This window comes from Pezoporus occidentalis, unplaced genomic scaffold (assembly GCF_034315485.1).
Source record: "Pezoporus occidentalis ecotype Australia unplaced genomic scaffold, CSIRO_AGI_Poc_V1 ctg178, whole genome shotgun sequence".
Classification (NCBI taxonomy): domain Eukaryota; kingdom Metazoa; phylum Chordata; class Aves; order Psittaciformes; family Psittacidae; genus Pezoporus; species Pezoporus occidentalis.
Genome location: NW_026913618.1, coordinates 1058954 through 1076127, shown reverse-complemented (window position 1 = coordinate 1076127; position 17174 = coordinate 1058954). Strand labels below are relative to the sequence as shown.

General features: G+C 63.8%; 1 protein-coding gene across 3 annotated transcripts in view; it reads right to left on the bottom strand.

The window, feature by feature from the left end:
• Positions 1-701: 701 nt before the first annotated feature.
• The window catches only part of CASKIN1 (CASK interacting protein 1), a 31072-nt gene continuing 14599 nt past the window's right edge, over positions 702-17174 (bottom strand). Inside the window, exons 3-21 of one of the 3 annotated variants that reach the window (XM_062614782.1) lie at positions 16406-16503; positions 16167-16312; positions 15992-16087; positions 15624-15754; positions 15431-15539; positions 15125-15233; positions 14592-14686; positions 14405-14522; positions 12644-12859; positions 10336-10443; positions 10123-10241; positions 8674-8761; positions 6986-7083; positions 6603-6713; positions 6422-6523; positions 5880-6018; positions 3705-5801; positions 3232-3622; positions 702-2626 (exon numbers count right to left, since the gene is read on the bottom strand). In XM_062614782.1, coding sequence (XP_062470766.1) covers positions 2530-2626; positions 3232-3622; positions 3705-5801; positions 5880-6018; positions 6422-6523; positions 6603-6713; positions 6986-7083; positions 8674-8761; positions 10123-10241; positions 10336-10443; positions 12644-12859; positions 14405-14522; positions 14592-14686; positions 15125-15233; positions 15431-15539; positions 15624-15754; positions 15992-16087; positions 16167-16312; positions 16406-16503 — 4468 coding nt within the window. In that variant the 3' untranslated portion in view covers positions 702-2529. Of the gene's footprint in view, positions 2627-3231; positions 3623-3704; positions 5802-5879; positions 6019-6421; positions 6524-6602; positions 6714-6985; positions 7084-8624; positions 8762-10122; positions 10242-10335; positions 10444-12643; positions 12860-14404; positions 14523-14591; positions 14687-15124; positions 15234-15430; positions 15540-15623; positions 15755-15991; positions 16088-16166; positions 16313-16405; positions 16504-17174 lie in introns of all 3 variants that reach the window. The other 2 variants (XM_062614784.1, XM_062614783.1) reach the window with 2 other exon arrangements.

Genomic DNA, 17174 nt, shown 5'->3' with positions numbered 1-17174 from the left:
GTTCCTGCCCAGTGTGAGTTATTGCAGGCTCGTGGTGGGGACCAGTGGCCAGCACCAGGCCTGGGGCACCTCCTGCATCCATCCTGTGCCTGGTGCTGCTGAGAGCTGCACTGTTCATCCCGGAGGGGTGCAGGGACATGGGGAGGTGAGTTCATACAATCCCAGCTTGGTTTGGGTTGGAGAGGACCTTAAAGCTCCTCCAGCTCCAACCCCTGCCACGGGCAGGGACACCTTCCACTGGAGCAGCTTGCTCCAAGGCCCTGTGTCCAACCTGGCCTTGAACACTGCCAGGGATGGGGCAGCCACAGCTTCTCTGGGCACCCTGTGCCAGCGCCTCAGCACCCTCACAGGGAAGAGCTTCTGCCTAAGAGCTCCTCTCAGTCTCCCCTCTGGCAGGTTAAAGCCATTCCCTTTGTCCTGTCCCTATGTGCCCTTGTCCAAAGCCCCTCTCCAGGTTCCTGTAGCCTGTTTAGGCACTGGAGCTGCTCTAAGGTCTCCTTCAGGCTGACCAAGGGGCTGCTCAATCCATTCTCCCCCAGTCTCCATGCTGGGGCTTGCCCCATGGTTGCTGCTGTTGTCACCCACCCCAGTGTTGCGCCTCACAGTGCAACACCCACCACGACACAGCACCCATAGCACCCACAGGCTCCATCTCACCCCATTGCTGCTGCCCTGGACGCAAACAGTGCTGGCAGCCCGCAGGGTTTTAGTTTCTTTTATTTTTCTTTAAATAGTTGTTGCCAGACTTGGTATAGGAGCAAACTTCTTCACAGCACCACGAGCCACCTACTATTCAGAATAGGAAGAATAAGACGAGTAGAGGTGAAATCTAAGCACAGGAGAGCGGGGAGAAGCACCAAGATGCATAGCTCGACAGATGGGATACGATACAGAGTCCATAACTTAATCATAAAAAATATATATATGTATATATCCATCATGTAGAACTTTATGGGGATTTCTGGTTTAGATACATCATTTTTTTTTTCTTTTTCAACAGATATTTTCAGGCGAGTGATTTTTTTTTTATCATTATTATTATTTTTTTTTGCTATTTTTAAAGTCTTTTTTGTCTTTTTTTTTTTGGTTGGTTTTTTTTTTTCCTCTTTTGTAAAGAAATGCCAAAGTTGTGCCAAACACATCTGGATCAGCGACCACAACGGGAGGGAGGGCAGAGGGCAAGGGGGCGGATAGAGAGGAAGAGGAGGAAGAAGGCAGGGGGATGGAGACCACTGCGTAGGCTCTGGTAAAGAAAGGACCAGCAACACTTTGGACCCCACAAGCAGAGAGATGCATTCATCAGGACTCAAGCGACTGAACCAGACTCCAACTCCAGTTTATACAGGAATATACACCGGGATGAACACCCGAAGCACACGCACGCTCACACGCACACAGACACCCCACGCACACCCCAACGGATGCCATAAGGAACGGATAGAAAGAAACCCAACCCAAGCCTGAAGACGCTCCAAAGGAAATGAACCACCTCCAGGAGAAGGAGTAACAAAAACCTCCAGAAAACAAGGCACATCCTTTGAGTTCGGAACGGTGGAGCAGAACAGAAAGACGCCGACACTGAATCCCAACGGAACGAAACCGCTTGCACGAGCCTTCCACCCGGAGAACAGGTAAATATTGTGCTACTCGGAGAATGAGTTTGCCACAAGACACACAGCTTAGTAATAATCTAATAGTGTTTTGTTTCTTCTTCTTCTTCTTCTCAAGCTAAAATCCAGTTTTCTCTTGATTTCTTTTAAACTGCTTTATATATAATTGCTAATACTTTTAAATCTTTTAAATATATATTTGTTAAAGTTTATTCTTTTTATTATCTGGGGAGGGGGTGTGAAGGGGGAGGGAAATCTGCTTTATATCTTTCTTTCCTTCCCCTCCAATAAATTAATACTTCTTTATAGCTTATCACTGTCCTGTCCCCCCCTTTGCGAGGAGGGGCCGGGCAGGGGCACGTCCCGCTGCCCCCCAGCATCCCTCCATGGGGCGGCAGCCCCGGCCCCTGCGCCGCCGCCGACCGCAGCGGAGGGGGAAGGAAGAGCACTGACAAAGGAAGAGTTAAAAGAAATGAGGAGAAAAGAAACCCAAGTGCATTTGCCCACCCGGAGCCGTCACCCGCGGTGCCATCGGCCGGTGGCACACGGCGCCGGGGCCGCCGCGCCAGGCAGGGCTTGTGCTACATTCGCGGTGGGCCGCGGCACCGGGGCTGTCGAGGACCCCCCCCCCCCCCTCACCGGCACCGTGTCCGTCCGGGATGCGCTGCTTTGCTGCTTCTGGTGTTGGGTTGGTTTTTTGCTGCTGCAAAAAGCTCTGCCGGAGCCGCGCCGAGTCCGTGAGCACAATCCTGAGGTATCTTCTTCTTTGTGCAAACCCCGAGGGACGGGATGTCCGGGAGGGGACGGCTGTACAAAGGGGACGGGGAGGAGGGCGGCGGGGCCGGGGTTGGGGGGGGTCGTGGATCGTTGTGCCCTTGTGCCCACGTAAGCCCTGAGGTTCGGGGGGCCCTGGCGCCCCTCACTCCAGCATGGCATCCAGCTGGTCCGCCAGGTCGTCGAACATGCTGCCGATGTCGTCCAGGATGCTCACGGTGCTCTTCGACTCCGCGGCAGAGCTGGGTGAGAGGTGGGGATAGGTCATGGACGTGTACGGGGGCAATTGCACTGTACACCCCCTCTCTGCTCCATGCCGTGTCCCTCCTGCCCCTTCTGCCCTGCAGAGCTCAGCCCCAGGTCCCCAGGGTCACCTCCTCAGTGTCACCTCCCCAGCATCACTGCGTGGCTGGGTCCATGCTCTGATTTATGGTCCCCTAATGTCACCTCTCTAAGACAGTGCACCCACGTGCCAGATCTCCCTGTCTGTTCTGCTCCAGCACCACGTTCCCCAGTGTCACCTTCCCATGGGTCCAACCCAGCCCCAATACGCTCCAGTTCAAGGTTCTCCATTGCCACCTCTCCAAGACAGTGCACGCAGTGCCCGGGTATCCCTGCCCATTCTGCCCTGGAACTGGTGCCCTCTCCAGGGTCACCTCCTCAACACGGTTCCAACCAAAGGCTCGTGATGCTCTTGAAGAGCATCCTTCCAACGTCACCCCAGCACAGGCCCGCTCCCACCATGGTGGCACAGCCCAAACCCCCATTACCTCCTGTCCCCCTCCATCCCCATGCCCATCACAGCCCCACGCGCTCCCCATTGTCACCGGCCACCCTCAGTTCTTACTCTGGCGCTTGACTGTCCTCCTGCTTGATCTTCTCCTCCACAGCCTGCAGCGCCGCGGCCAGGGACGCGCTCGTCTCCTCCAGCTTCTGCTGCGCCAGCTCGGAGCCGGCGCTGTCAACGGAAGGGCTGGCGATGGCGGAGCGCGGCGGCTTCACCGGCACGGGCTGCGCGCCGGGCGACAGCGGCTTGGCGGGGCTGGAGCACAGCGAGGGCGGCGTGCTGGACGGCTTGGCCGTGCCGGCACCCAGCTGCCGTGCTGGTGACGGGGTCGGCGTCGAGCCGGCGCTCACCGACTGGATGGCGGCGTGGGGCTTGGGGGGCTTCGGCGCCGTGGGGGGCGGCGTGGGCTTGGGGGACACCGGCGGCGGCGTGCCATGGACCCGCTTCACCTCTGCGGAGAGAAGGGGCACAGGGGTGGTGGGATGCGCGGTGCCACCCCACTGGGGAGCCGGGGGGGGGGGGTTGGCACCTACCTGGGCTGCCGGGGCTCGGGATGGGCACCTTTTTGGGGACCGGTGCGGGTGGCCCGGGGACCTTCTGCGGCAGCTGAGCCAGCACGGGCTTGGGGGACACCGGCGGCTTGAAGGGCTTCTTGTGCTCGACGGGTGGCGCGGCGTAGTCGGGGCCATCGGTGCGGGCAGCGGGCGGTGGGGTGGCGGGAGGCTCAGCCCCGCTCAGCTCCGAGGCCGGCCGCCGCTTCACGGTGCCGGTGCCGTTCTGGTAGACGGCGAGCGAGGCCGGTTCCAGCGCCGGCTCCTTGTCCTTGGCCTTGGGCCGGCGCTTGACGGTGTCAGACTCGGTGAGCACAAAGCGGACTCCATCCTGCTGGCTCTGCCGGGCCCGGATCCGGCGCTTGAGCGTGGCGCTGGCCTCCACCTTGGCCAGGTCCCCGTGGCGGTGCGCTGGGGACAGCCCCTCGCCCGCCTCGCCCCGCGCTGGCCCCAGCGGCCGCGGCCGCTGCTTGATGGTGAGGGTGCCCTCCTCGGCGAAGGGGATGCCGTCGGGGGAGCCGCCGCGCTCCACCCGCAGCCGCTCGCCGGCACCGTCGGTGCCCGTCTCTGACCGCACGCTGTCGGCGCGCTCGCGGCGGGCGGCTGCCACCAGCCCGGTGACGGGGCCGCTGATGGTCCGGCGCCGGTTCACCACCTCCCCATCCAGCCCGATGGCCTCCTTGTGCTTGACGGTGGCCAGGACGGTGGCCACGCGCGCGCGGTCGGGGCTGCCCGGCGGGGGTCCCGGCTGCAGGTAGTAGCCATCGGGCGCCTTGGCCGGCACCGGGGCCCCGTGTGGCTTCTGCAGCGCCAGCGCCCGCGCACCACCACCGATGGAGGACATCTCCAGCATGGCCGCGATGCTGCGCACGCTGCCCGCGCTGCCCGTGTCCACGCTGCCGCCCAGGTCGCTGGCCCGACGCTGCTCGCGGCTGCTCTCCCCATCGGCGGCGGTGGGGGCCCTGGTGGCCGCCTCTCCTTCGCCATCCTTGGGGAAGTCCTCGGCCATGCCGGCACTGGAGATGGCGGAGCTGGAGCGCTTCGGCGGTGGCGGCGGCGGCCCCTTCTTCTTGGGCCGGACGGCGAAGGACTGGCTGCGGTTGACGTTCTTGTCGCCGCCAGCGGGGGCCCGCACCGAGTGGCTGCGCCCCACGCGCCGCTGCACCGTGGCGTAGGGCCCCGCGTCGGGCACCAGCAGCTCGTCCCGCTCCTGCTCGCTGTCGGAGGCCGCGTAGCGGTTCAGGCTGTGCGCCCGCTTCTTCGGCCGGCCCGGCTCCTCCTCGCCCTCGCCCGCGGGCGGCAGGCACAGCACCGGCACCGACACCGGCAGCACGGGCACGGCCGCGGGGCTGCCCTCGCCCTCGGCGGGCTGCGGCAGGACATAGGCGAAGCCGCGGTGCGTGGGCGATTGCGGCAGCGAGCGCGGCGACGCGGGGCGCTCCCCCGGTGGCAGGAGCTGCGGGGTCGGCTTCACCTTAGCGGTGGCGTGCGGCACCGATGGGCCCTGCGGGGACGGGGGACGCGGCTTGCCGGGGGTCTGCGGCGGTGTCAGCTGCCCGCTGGCGGCAGGGAAGGGCTGCCGGGGCTTGCCGGGCACGGGCGGCACGCTGGCGCGCTTCACCGGGTGGCCGTGGCGTGGCGGCCGCCCCTCCTTGTGCGGCACGGGTTGGCCCTCGCCAGCCCCATCGGCCAGGTACTCCTGGCTCTTGGAGATGGCCGCGGCGGGGGCACCGCGGGGGCCGTCCCCCAGCAGCTCCTGCGAGCTGCTCATCACCCTGGCGCGGCCGCCCAGCCCCGTCACCGGGCCCGCCGGGTTCGCCGCCTTCTCCGCGGGCTCCTCGGGGCCCTCGGCCGTCATGGCCACCTGCAGCTCACTGCTGAGCTCGCTGTCCTGGAACGTGGTCATCTTGGGTGACTGGCACTCGGGAGGCTCCGGTGGGGGGGACTCGATGGCCAGCACCTCCGGGCACGCCGCGGCGCCCGCCTTCCTCTTCAACGTGCCCGGCTCGTACTTGCCCATCTCGGCGCGCTGCAGCTCCGCCAGCTTCTTCACCGCCAGCATCAGCTTCTTCTGGTGGCCTGGGGGTGGCACGGGGGCATCAGCATCGCCACCGGGGATGGAGGCACCGCAGCGGGCGCAGCAGCACCGGACCTTACCCAGCTTGGTGATGCCGATCTCCTGCAGGTCCTCCCAGGTGATGTCGGTGATGAAGTCGATGTTCTCGTAGCCGTTCTCCACCAGCACCTTGTAGTACTGGGACAGGCCGATCATGGAGAGCCACAGCGCCAGGTTGGCCTGGGGGGTACACGGGGCACAGCTCAGTGCTGGCTGGCAGCACAGCACCCATGTCATGGTGGTGATCCCATCCTGCTGGACCTTAAAGCTCCTCCAGCTCCAAGCAGGGACCCCTTCCACTAGAGCAGCTTGCTCCAAGCCCCTGTGTCCAACTTGAGCACTGCCAGGGATGGAGCAGCCACAGCTTCTCTGGGCACCCTGTGCCAGCGCCTCAGCACCCTCACAGGGAAGAGCTTCTTTATATCCAACCTAAATCTCCCCTGTTTCACCTTGATGTTGGCACCATCAGGCACTGCCCAGGCTCATCCCCCTCTGCCACCCTTGCCCAAAGGGGACAGGGTGCAGGGGACCAGTTACCACCCTGGATGCGGCTTCCCCATCCCTGTCCCCACGCAGCCCCTACCGGTTTGTACTCCGGCAGCCACTCGGGGATGCTGAGGTTGTTGATCTCAGACGCAATCTTCTTCCTGTGCCCCGGCTTGGTGACACCGATGGCCGTGAGGTCCTGGGGCAGAGCGAGGGGTCAGGGCCACCCCACACCACTGGGCCACCCTCCCCGTGGCACCGCCAGCCCATGGGCTCACCTCGGGCGTCATGCGGCTGATGGTGGTGATGTCGTAACCGGCGTTGATGAAGTTGGGTGCATAGAGCTGCAGCTGGAACTTGCAGAGCCACTGGTACACGGCCTCCGAGCTCTGGGGCAGCGAGAGGGACAGCAAGGCTCAGGGCAGCCCCCAGGGATGGGGACCCATAACCTGGGCTGCCCCCGCATTCATCCGTGTGCCAGCAGGGTCTGTGCCATGGGGTGTGCAGGGGCTGGGGCCATGGGGTCACTCACAGCACTGGTTCATGGCACAGCAAAGGCACCAGAGCCGTGCCAGCATCACAGGGCTGCCACCTGCGGTGATGGGTGCTGGACCTGTGCCCCCCTCCCCAGGGTCTCCCCAGCCCAGTGGCCCCCACTCACCTTCCCCTCTGATGGTGGCTCCATTTTCTTCAGCTGGGGCTCGGCGGGGGGCTGGGGGGTGTATGGGGAGCTGGCCACGCTCTGCGACCTCGAGGCACCTACCGGGGAGTCACCGGTCACCGGGGCTGGACACCCGTGGGTGCCACCGCCATGGCCCCCAGGGCAGGCATGGGGCAGTGGCACCCACCCGGCACAGCAGTCCCGAGCACCCCGGGGTGCCCTGCATAGGGTCTGTTCCCTTGGGATGGGCAGGGGTGGTGCAGGGCACTGTGCCCAGGCACTGTCACTGCCAGGCAGCCCTGTCATTCCATCCTGGCAAGGCTGGCTGCACTGGCATGGGCCTCCAGCACCATGGTGCACACAGCTCCCAAATGCTATGGCACTGCTGCGAGCCCCCAGCCCAGCCCTGGTGCTGCAGGACTCTCCATCCAGTGCAGCCCTGAGCAGAGGGACCCAGCCAGAACCCCTTTAGGGCAGGTTTCCTGGCTGCCCAAAGCCTCCATCCCTGCTCCAGCCATGCCACTGAGTGACGGGGCTCATCCACCCGCTGCATCCCTAGGGGCCCAGCAGCACACACTGTCCTGTCCCCCAGGGCCCCCCAGTGCCCACCCACCCTCCAGCTCGTGCCTTTGCCAGCCCTGGGGGTGACGAGGGCTGCCCATAAGTTCCTGCCTCCTATTTCTGATGAGAATCAGCAAGAGCAGCCCCTTCCCCTGGCTGGGAATTGCATCCTCCCTGCATGTGTGCATCCGTTGCGTGCATCCGATGTGTGTGCGTGTGCATCCAATGTGTACATCCGATGTGTGTGCGTGTGCATCCAATGTGTACATCCCATGTGTGCGCGTGTGCGTCCGATGTGTGTCTGTGTGCGTGTATCCAATGTGCCTCTGTGCGTGTGCATCCTCCTTGCATGTGCATCCCTCTGGCAACTGCATCCCACTTGCGTGGGCATCCTCTTCACATGTGCATCTCTCTGCTGTGTGCATCTCCCTCACGTCTGCATCCCACTTGCGTGTGCATCCTCCTCTCCAGTATGTGCTTTCCCCCTCCTCCAGCAACGTGTGCATCCCCTCTGTGTATGTGCATCTCCCCTCTGTGTGCGCATCCCCTCCGTGTGTGTTCACCCCCTCTATACGTGCATCCCCTCTGTGCATGTATCCCCCTCCCCGTGTTCACATCCCTCCCTCCCAGGCTCCCATCCCCGCTGCATGTGCATCTCCGCAGCCCGAGCATCCCCCCACGCTCATCTCCCACGTGTGCATCCTCCTCGCATGAGCATCTCCCATCTGGTCCCCCCCACAAAGCTTCTGCCTCCCCCGTGCCGTGCCCGTGCTCCCCGCTGCCAGGGCAGCCCCCAGCCCTCAACCCCACCACCCCCCCCGGTTGTTGGTGCCGGCCCCGGCTGGGACTCCGGTGGGGCTGGTGGGGGGCCAGGGGAAGGGAAGGGGCCGGGGAGGAACGCTGCCGTCCCCTGCCCGCCGCGCCGCCCCCCTACCCCCCCCACGGGGCCCCCACTAACCGAGGCAGGAGAAGGCCTGGCAGCAGCCGAAAGGCGACAGAGTCATTTTTTACCCACACGTTTTCCTTCTGGCGACGGGCGCCGTGGCAATAAAACAAAAAGACAGATCCCTGGATCCACGGCGCGCCCGCGGCAGGGCCAGGGCTGCTCCTGCTCCGGCAGCACGCACCTGCGGGGATGTCCTGCGCCTTGGCCGGCCCATCGCCCACGGCACACTCTTGCGCAGAAGCCTTCTGGGAAAGGACGGTTGCCAGCAGCTGAAAAACACCCCGGGAAAGGGAGGAAGAGCAGGCAGGAGTGAGGCGGGTGCTGCCGGTGCCGCTGCGGGTGCTGCGCCCGGGCGAGGGTGGGCAGGGAGAGGCGCAGCGGATCCAGGCTGCGGCGGGGAGAGCGGCAGCAGCACAGATGGTGCCTGGCAGGCAGCGAGCGCCCGCGGCGCCCCGAATCCAGCCCGGCACGAACCCGGCACAGGCTGGTGGAGGGGGGACCCCCAGTGCAAAGCAGAGCCTACACCGACCTCAGTGCCCAGCAGCACTAAGGCAGGATGCCGGGGGAGATGGGGTCGTGGGTGCCTCAGGCCAGGACACCCCACGGTGCTGCACAAAGCACAACGTGCCGGCAGCAGCATCAGGATGCAGTGGGCAGAATGCCAATGGCAGCATCAGGATGCAGTGGGCAACATGGCGGCAGCAGCATCAGGATGCAGCGGGCAACGTGCCAACAGCAGCATCAGGATGCAGTGGGCAACATGCTGGCAGCAACATCAGGATGCAGTGAGCAACGTGTGCTGGCAGCAGCATCAGGATGCAGTGGGCAACATGGCGGCAGCAGCATCAGGATGCAGCGGGCAACGTGCCAACAGCAGCATCAGGATGCAGTGGGAAATATGCCAACAGCAGCATCAGGATGCAGTGGGCAACATGCTGGCAGTAGCATTAGGATGCAGTGAGCAACGTGTGCTGGCAGCAGCATCAGGATGCAGTGGGCAATGTGCCAGCAGCAGCATCAGGATGCAGTGAGCAACGTGCCAGCAGCAGCATCAGGATGCAGTGGGAAATATGCCAACAGCAGCATCAGGACGCAGTGGGAAATATGCCAACAGCAGCATCAGGATGCAGTGGGAAATATGCCAACAGCAGCATCAGGATGCAGTGGGCAATGTGCCAGCAGCAGCATCAGGATGCAGTGAGCGACGTGCTGGCAGCAGTTCACAGTGTGCAGTGTGCTGTGTGCTGGCAGCAGCAGGCAGATGCTCCATGCAGTGTGGAGCTGCAGTGGGCAGCACGCCAGCAGTGTGCAGTGCAGTGCAGAGGGACCCTGCAAGTGGCAGCAGAGACACAGCACACAGCTTTAGCAGGATCCTGCATGCACGGGCAGCCCCTGAAGCACAGCAGGACGTCGTGCCAGGTCTAAGCTTGCATCCTGGAGCGGACACTCTGGTGGCTACCATCAGTGACGCTCTGGGTGTGGGTAGAACCTACAGGACCCATCTGAGCATCAATCCCATCAGGGACCAAGGGCAGCTGCCAGGGCAGCAAACACCCGCACCAGTGCCAGTGCCCGGCCCGGAGCCGAGTGCCACCAGGGGCTGGCACAGCCACCTCGGGGCTCCTCTTACCTTGACACCTTCCGAGCCGGCGTGCAGGGCATGCGCCCCGCTGCCCGCGCTCTGCCCGCTGCCTGAGCTGCGCGCCGAGGCCACGCTGCCCGTGCTGCCCAGGCTGCTGCGGTCCCCACCTGCACAGAGAGGAGATGCCATGAGGGCACCGGACGCCGTGGCCAGGACGGGGCGCACCGTGTCCCGCCACCATGGGCACAGGGAGGGTCGTACCTGTGAAGGGTTTCCGCAGCACCCAGATCTCCTCGGTGGGAGCCGGTGCAGCCGATCCGCCCTGCGACGGCGAGAGGTGCGATGGGCTCATGTCGGCCCCGCGGGACCCTTGGTGGCAGAGCAGAGAGAGCAGCCATCAGGCGTGCGTGGCTCCGTGCGCTCGGGCTCGCAGCGGTGTGGCACGGGACGAGGCGACCCGGGGCCCTGGGGCCTATCACTGCTACATGCAGTGAAGGTGTGGGGTCCCCAGCCGTGCCCAGGGGTGCCAGCGCTGTCCCAGGGGCTGGTACCCCCCAAACAGCTGCCATAGGGTGACGGTGACCCCATCACACAGGGCATCTCCCTTCCCTGCTGCCAGACCTATGCCAGGATTCCCCAGTGCCCCAGCTCAGCCCGGGCAGAGCACAGGGACCGTGTTGTCCCTGTACAGAACAGGATGGGGACACGACCCAGTGCAGGGAAGCAAAGTTGAGCAGCGGGGACCAGGGTTCCCACCTCCCTGTCAATGGGCCAAGATGATGCTGGCCATGCCCTCGCGGCTGCCTGCACCCATCTGAGGGAGGACACAGGGGCTGTGTGGGGTCAGAAATGAGAGCTGAACCCCCCCTGTGCCCCCCAGGGTGCCCCATGGCAACCAGTGACGCAGCAGTGGGTGAGAGAATCCAGCCACCCCGAAGCACCGCTCCATCACCAGCTCACCGCACTGCCCACCTCTGCCACCTCCTGCTCGCACCAGGGCCAACAGGGATGGCCACGGAGAGAGCACAGCTCAAACCAGCACCAGATGAGATGGACACGAGCCCTGGGAAGCTTGGCACTGCCACAGCCCCAACACCAGCTTCAGTCATTGCCACCCCAACACCGCCTGCTTCAATTCCTTAAGCCCTTCTCCCCGTTAGCAGTCAGGGGGATGGTCCGAGGTGATGCAGTCACTGAAGAAGCACCAAGGGGACAAATGGCCACACCACGATCACGACGGGACATCCCTAAGCCGCACCGCGCTGCTGGGGTAAAGCTCTGTGCAACCCAGCACCGAGAGAAACCCTAGGGGAAAGGTTCTGCTCCCTTGTCTCCATCGCCAGCACAGCCAGCCCAGTGCTCTCCCAATGCAACCCACAGCACCAGCACCACTGGGGCTCAGGCAAACACCGCCGGTGCCAGAGAACCGGCGGCAGCCCCCAGGGCATGGCATGGGCTGCACAATGCAGACCCCCCACCAAATACCTGCTCAACACATAGACCTGCAGCACCCATCACCTGCCCACGCACAGCGATGGTCCCCAGTGTTTAGCTGAGCCCTGAGCCAGCCCCGAGAGCATCCCCCACGAGAGCAGCCCCAGCACCACAGCCCCAGCCCAGTTCGAGCTGCTCATGGGGTGCCAAACACTCGGTGGGAGAGGCTGCAACAGGCAGAGGGTCCCTGTGCCCGTGGCTCCCAGCTGGGCACGGGGCCTGGAGAGTGGTTTTGGGGGTCCCCATGCACAGGGGCAGGGTGGGAAGAAGAGCAGGGGCTGCAGCGTGCTGTGGGTGGGATGGGGGACACCAGGGAGGTGTGGGTGGGGTATGGGCCCCAGGGTGATGAGGGTGGGATGTGGGATACTGGGGTGCTGTGGGTGGGATGGGGAACACTGGGGTAGGGAGGATGGGATGCGGGACACTGGGGAGGTGTGGGTGGGATGCGGGACGCAGGATGGTGCAAGTGGGATGTGGGACACGGAACGGTGGGATGGGGGTCACTGGGATGCTGCGGGTGGGATGGAGAACATTGGATGGTGCAAGTGGGATGTGGGACATGGGATGGTGGGATGGGGGTCACTGGGGTGCTGCGGGTGGGATGTGGGACATGGGATCGTGGGATGGGGGTCACTGGGATGCTGCAGGTGGGATGTGGGACATGGGATGGTGGGATGGGGGTCACTGGGATGCTGCAGGTGGGATGTGGGACATGGAACGGTGGGATGGGGGTCACTGGGATGCTGCGGGTGGGACGTGGGGCACTGGGGATATCCCAACAGCAGCGCCATGGGCCCCGCCGTGCTACAGCAGCGCTGGCGAGGGGGTGCAGTGGAAGGGACATGCACGTGTACACGCATCTGCGCACGCACACGCCTGCATGCACGCACACACACACGCATGCCCACGCCTGCATGCACACCCACGTGCACGCACTCGCACACGCCTGCGCACGGCCCACCGCAGCATGGCAAAGGGAGGGGGGGAAGAGGCCGAGCAGAGAGAAAAGACTCGATCCACACGTTAAAGGCAAAGAAAGAAATCCATCGAGAGCACGAAGCGAGCGGTGAACTACCTTGTCCGTAAGGCGGCTCGTCGGCACTGCTAGGGGAGAGCCTGTGATAGCCAAAGGAACTGAAAAGAGTCTGATGGGAATGTGGTGGTGGAGGTGGAGGTGGAGGCAGGGAATGGAACGGATGGGACGAGGCGTCACCGTTTAGCACAGCAGCCCCGTAAGCCGGGAGCGGGATCTTTTGGTACTGTTGGGGGATTGTTACAGTCTCCCATGAACCTGATAATAAAACATAACAAGAGACAAAATGAAAAGAATCAAAATAACCGAGACCCGCTCAGCGCCACCAGAGAAACGGAAATAAACCCAAAGAACAGAGAAAGAAAAGGGGAAAAAACCAAAGCAGCGAACAAAAAAAAGTCACCAAAGGGACGTGGAGAAGCCAGAAGCGAGACGGAACCGATGCGGAGCCAAGGAGCAGCAGCGGGAGCTCAGCACAGGGCCCAGCCCGGCGCAGGGCACAGCCCATGGCACATCCCAATGCCCCACGGCGGCTCCCCATGAGGGCATGGATGTGGGGCACGCAAAGGCATCGTGGGAAGGGAAGGGCTGCAGCGCTGGCACCCCCGTGCCCAGCTGGCCAAGTGCTACTGCAGCCACCCCACTGCGCCCCATGCTGCTGCCCCACTGCACAGAGCCCAGGGCTGCAGCCGATGGGGTGGCTACAGACCCCCACACCCTGGAATCACTGCTACGGAGCCAAGTGGCATCCCAGGAGCCACGGATCTCATCCCACGGTACCAGCACACAGCGCACACGTTGAACCTCATCCCGTGGGACCAGCATGACCCACACATAGAGGGTGGCTCTACCCCTGCCTGGCCAGCACATGGCAGCCCTGTGCCATTCTCTACCCATGCCCCAGTGATGTGGCCACCCTCAAGAGCGTGTAGGGCCGGGCAGTGGGGAGCAAGATGGTTGATGTGGGACCTTCCAGTGCTGCCTGCAGAGGTACCAGCCCCACTGTGCTGCTCCTGGCAGCGGGGACAGCCACGGGGGACCACACATCCCACAGGTAACCTACAGGGATGGGGATGGGGACAGGCAGCCGCAGGGCAGGGGAGCAGGGCCCGATCCCTGAGACAGCCCCTGCTCCCCATGGGGCAGTGCCAGGTCCCTGGCATCACTGCCCAACCCCTGCTCAGACCCTGAGCACCAGGTCCCGTGTCCCCACCGCTGCACAGTGTCCCCCCAGACTGCAGTGATGTCCCCAGCTCTCCCCATGCACCAACCTCCTGGTGCACAAGTGACTCCCCAAGCCCAACACCAGACCTGGGGCTGCTGGCACCAAGCCCCCTGTGCATCAGGTGGACATTGAACCCACAGGCACAACAGGGGCAGTGACCCCACACACTCCATGGGGACACCAGCCCCACATGCACAGTGGGGACACCGACACCATGCGCTTGACGGGGACATCAGCCCCATGGACTTCACAGGGCACCGGCCCCACATGCATGATGGGCACACCAACCCCATACACTCAACATCACTGTCCCCATGCACATGGCAGGGACATCAAGCCCACGCACGCAACGGCACCAACCACACATACATGACGGGGACACCAACCCCACACATTCCATGGCACCATCACCATGCACATGGGGGGGGACACTGACCCCAGATACATGACAAGGGCATCACCTCAGCTGGGTTTGACCCCCAGCACCCCAGTCCCCACCAGAGCGAAACGGGGCTCCCTGGGGCTGCAGTTTGGGAGCAGCCCCACACAAGGAATGGAGAAGGGAGGGAATTATTTGCCTGTTCTCTTGCTTATGGCCTCGACGAGGCTGGAGGGGAAGTATCCGACGCGGTCGTTGCCGGTGCGGTTGTCGTGGATGCAGCCCTTCCATCGCCCGTCCGCGTGCTGCTCCAGCACCTGCGGGCACGGCCGGGTCAGGGGCCGGTGTCACCAGCGGGGCCCCCCGGCCCCCCCGGCCGCACTCACCGTGATCACGTCCCCGGCTTTCACGTTGAGGCTGGTCAGGTCGTAGTTGTTGCAATAATCCTTGATGGCCCGGACCTGCAGAGCGGCGGAAGCGTCTGCGGGAAGAGCGGGAATGGCGCTGGGTGCCCGTGGAATGGAATCATGGAACGGTTTGGGTTGGAAGGGACCCTAAAGCTCGTCCAGTTCCAACCCCCTGCAATGAGCAGGGACGTCTTCAACTACATCAGGCTGCTCAAAACACACCCAGATGATGGCACCTCCATCACCTGTGCCAGTATTTCACCACCCTCATTATAAAGAGCATTTCCCCTCTCATCCAGGCTCTATCCCCCTCTTTCAGTTTAAAACCATCACCCCTCATTCTATTGCAACAGGCCCTGCTAAAAAGTCTCTCCCCATCTTTCTTATAAGCCGCTCTTAAGAACTGAAAGCTGCTCTAAGCCTTCTCTTCTCCAAGCTGAACAACCCCAACTCTCTCAGCCATTCCTCAGAGGAGAGGTGCTCCATCCCTCCATCCCCAGTCCCCCCCCTACCCCGCAGCATCTGCTTGATCTCCTTGCTGGCCTGGCTGGTGGTGAACTGGTTGACGATGTCCAGAGCCGTTTGGTTGTAGGTGTTCCTGACGTGGGCATTGATCCCGCTCTGCAATAGCATGGAAAGAGCTTTGGAAGGCGCTGTCCTCCTCTCTGCCACCCCATCGGACCTCTTGGACCACTCTAAGACAGCTCCCTGTCCCCCCCAGCACCCTCCCGTCTATGAACACTCCGTGCTACATCCCCATCTGCGGGGTCACCCCCATCCCGCAGCGCTCTGGGGCGGGGGGGGGGGGGTGTTCTTACATCCAGCAGCAGCCGCACCACGTCGGTCTTGCCGCAGAGAGCCGCCTCATGCAGCGCCGTGCCCGCCTTGGTCTGCCGGTTGATGTCGATGCCCGCCTGGAGCAGCAGCCTGCAGCGGGGCAGGCGGTGGGCTCAGCCGGGGGCGGGGATGCACACACGGCTCCCGGTGCTGCCCCCTGCCCGCGGCACCCACCGGATGATGTCGATGTGGCCGTTCTTGGCGGCGAGGTGCAGGGGGCTGGTGCCGTTGGGGTCGGTGGCGTCCCCCGGCTTGGGCTCCAGCAGCGCCGCGCACATGTTGCTGTTCAGGAGCAGTTGCACCACCTGCAGCAGCGAGCACAGACGGAGCAGGGCTGCAACGGCGGCTCAGCCGCCTGCCACGGCCGCGGCCCCGCTCCCAGCCCTGCTCCTGCCCCCTGCGCGCAGGCAGAGGGCCGGGTCCCCACCACTGCCCGTCCCTGATGCTGCCCGGCGCTCCCCGAGGATGCTCCAGCATCCCCAGGGACGTCGCTATGTCCCCATCCTCTTCCCCTTGGTGTCCCCAGCCCTGTGAGCGCTTACCCCGACCCGCCCAAACTCGCACGCCAGGTCCAGAGGTGTCTTCCCGGAGTTGTCCATGATGCAGGGGTTGGACTGGTGCTGCAGGAGCATCTCTGACTGCGGAGGAGCGAGACCCCAGCTCGGCGAGGGCAGGGAGGGCAGCAGGGCCCCCCCGGCACTGCCGGCCCCACCGTACCACGTCGTAGTGCCCGTGCTGCGCCGCCAAGTGCAGGGGGATCTGCCCCTCATCCGACGGGATGTTCACGGAGGAGCCTGCTTTCAGCACCATCTTCATGGGCTCCTTCTTGCCTTGCCAAGCCGCGTAGTGCAGGGGCCGCATGCCTGTGTGCGGCCAGGCTGTGAGCCCCCCGGCGTGCCAGGGCACCCAGAGCCTGCAGAGGGGCAGGGGGGCACGGCCAGCACCCAGGGACTTGCCTTTGTTGTCCTTGATGTCCACCGCAGCCTGCGCCTCCAGCAGCAGCGAGATGAGCTCCGTGTTGCCATTAAGAGCTGCATGGTGCAGAGCTGAGAACCTGGGGACCAGCCGCAGCGTCAGGGCCCATTGTCCCTGTCCCCCCGGCAGCATGACCTTCAGTCTGCCCCCGTCCCAGCACCCCAGGGCACCCGCTCTGCATCCTGCAACCCCCCATGTGCGTGTGTCCCCAAGCTCCCTGCGTACACCAAGCTCTACCTCTCTCCATGGGCTAAAGAAGCTGCAGGGATTTATACACAGCCATGTTTGAGGCAGGAGCCAGCCACGTCCCAGTGTGCAACAAGGGCCAGCGGCTGGGATGTGCCAACATGGATGGGGCTTGGTCTCCAGCCCATCACGTTCCCTTGGGGCTCTGCAGCTGCAGGACAAACCCCACAGCCCATGCAGTGGGATGCAGAGATGGGGATGTGGCAAGGCTTGGAGCAGGGTCTGCTGTGCCTGCTCCAGGGATGCTGGAGCAAGATGGTTGCAGATGAAACACTCCCTGAGGATGCTGAGAAGACCCCACAGGGCTGGAGGCAGGGCAGGCACAGGGGGGGTCCCCACTGAGGATGGGAGTGCCATGGAGCTGCCCTCCCTCCCCACTGACCCACTTACCCCAGCCTAGCCCTGGCAGCACGGCACAGGGGGGACCCAGGCTGCCAGATGGCAGCGGTGCCCCTGCCCGGTGCTGGGGGAAGCCCCCGGTCCTACATCCCGCTCTGCTTCCAC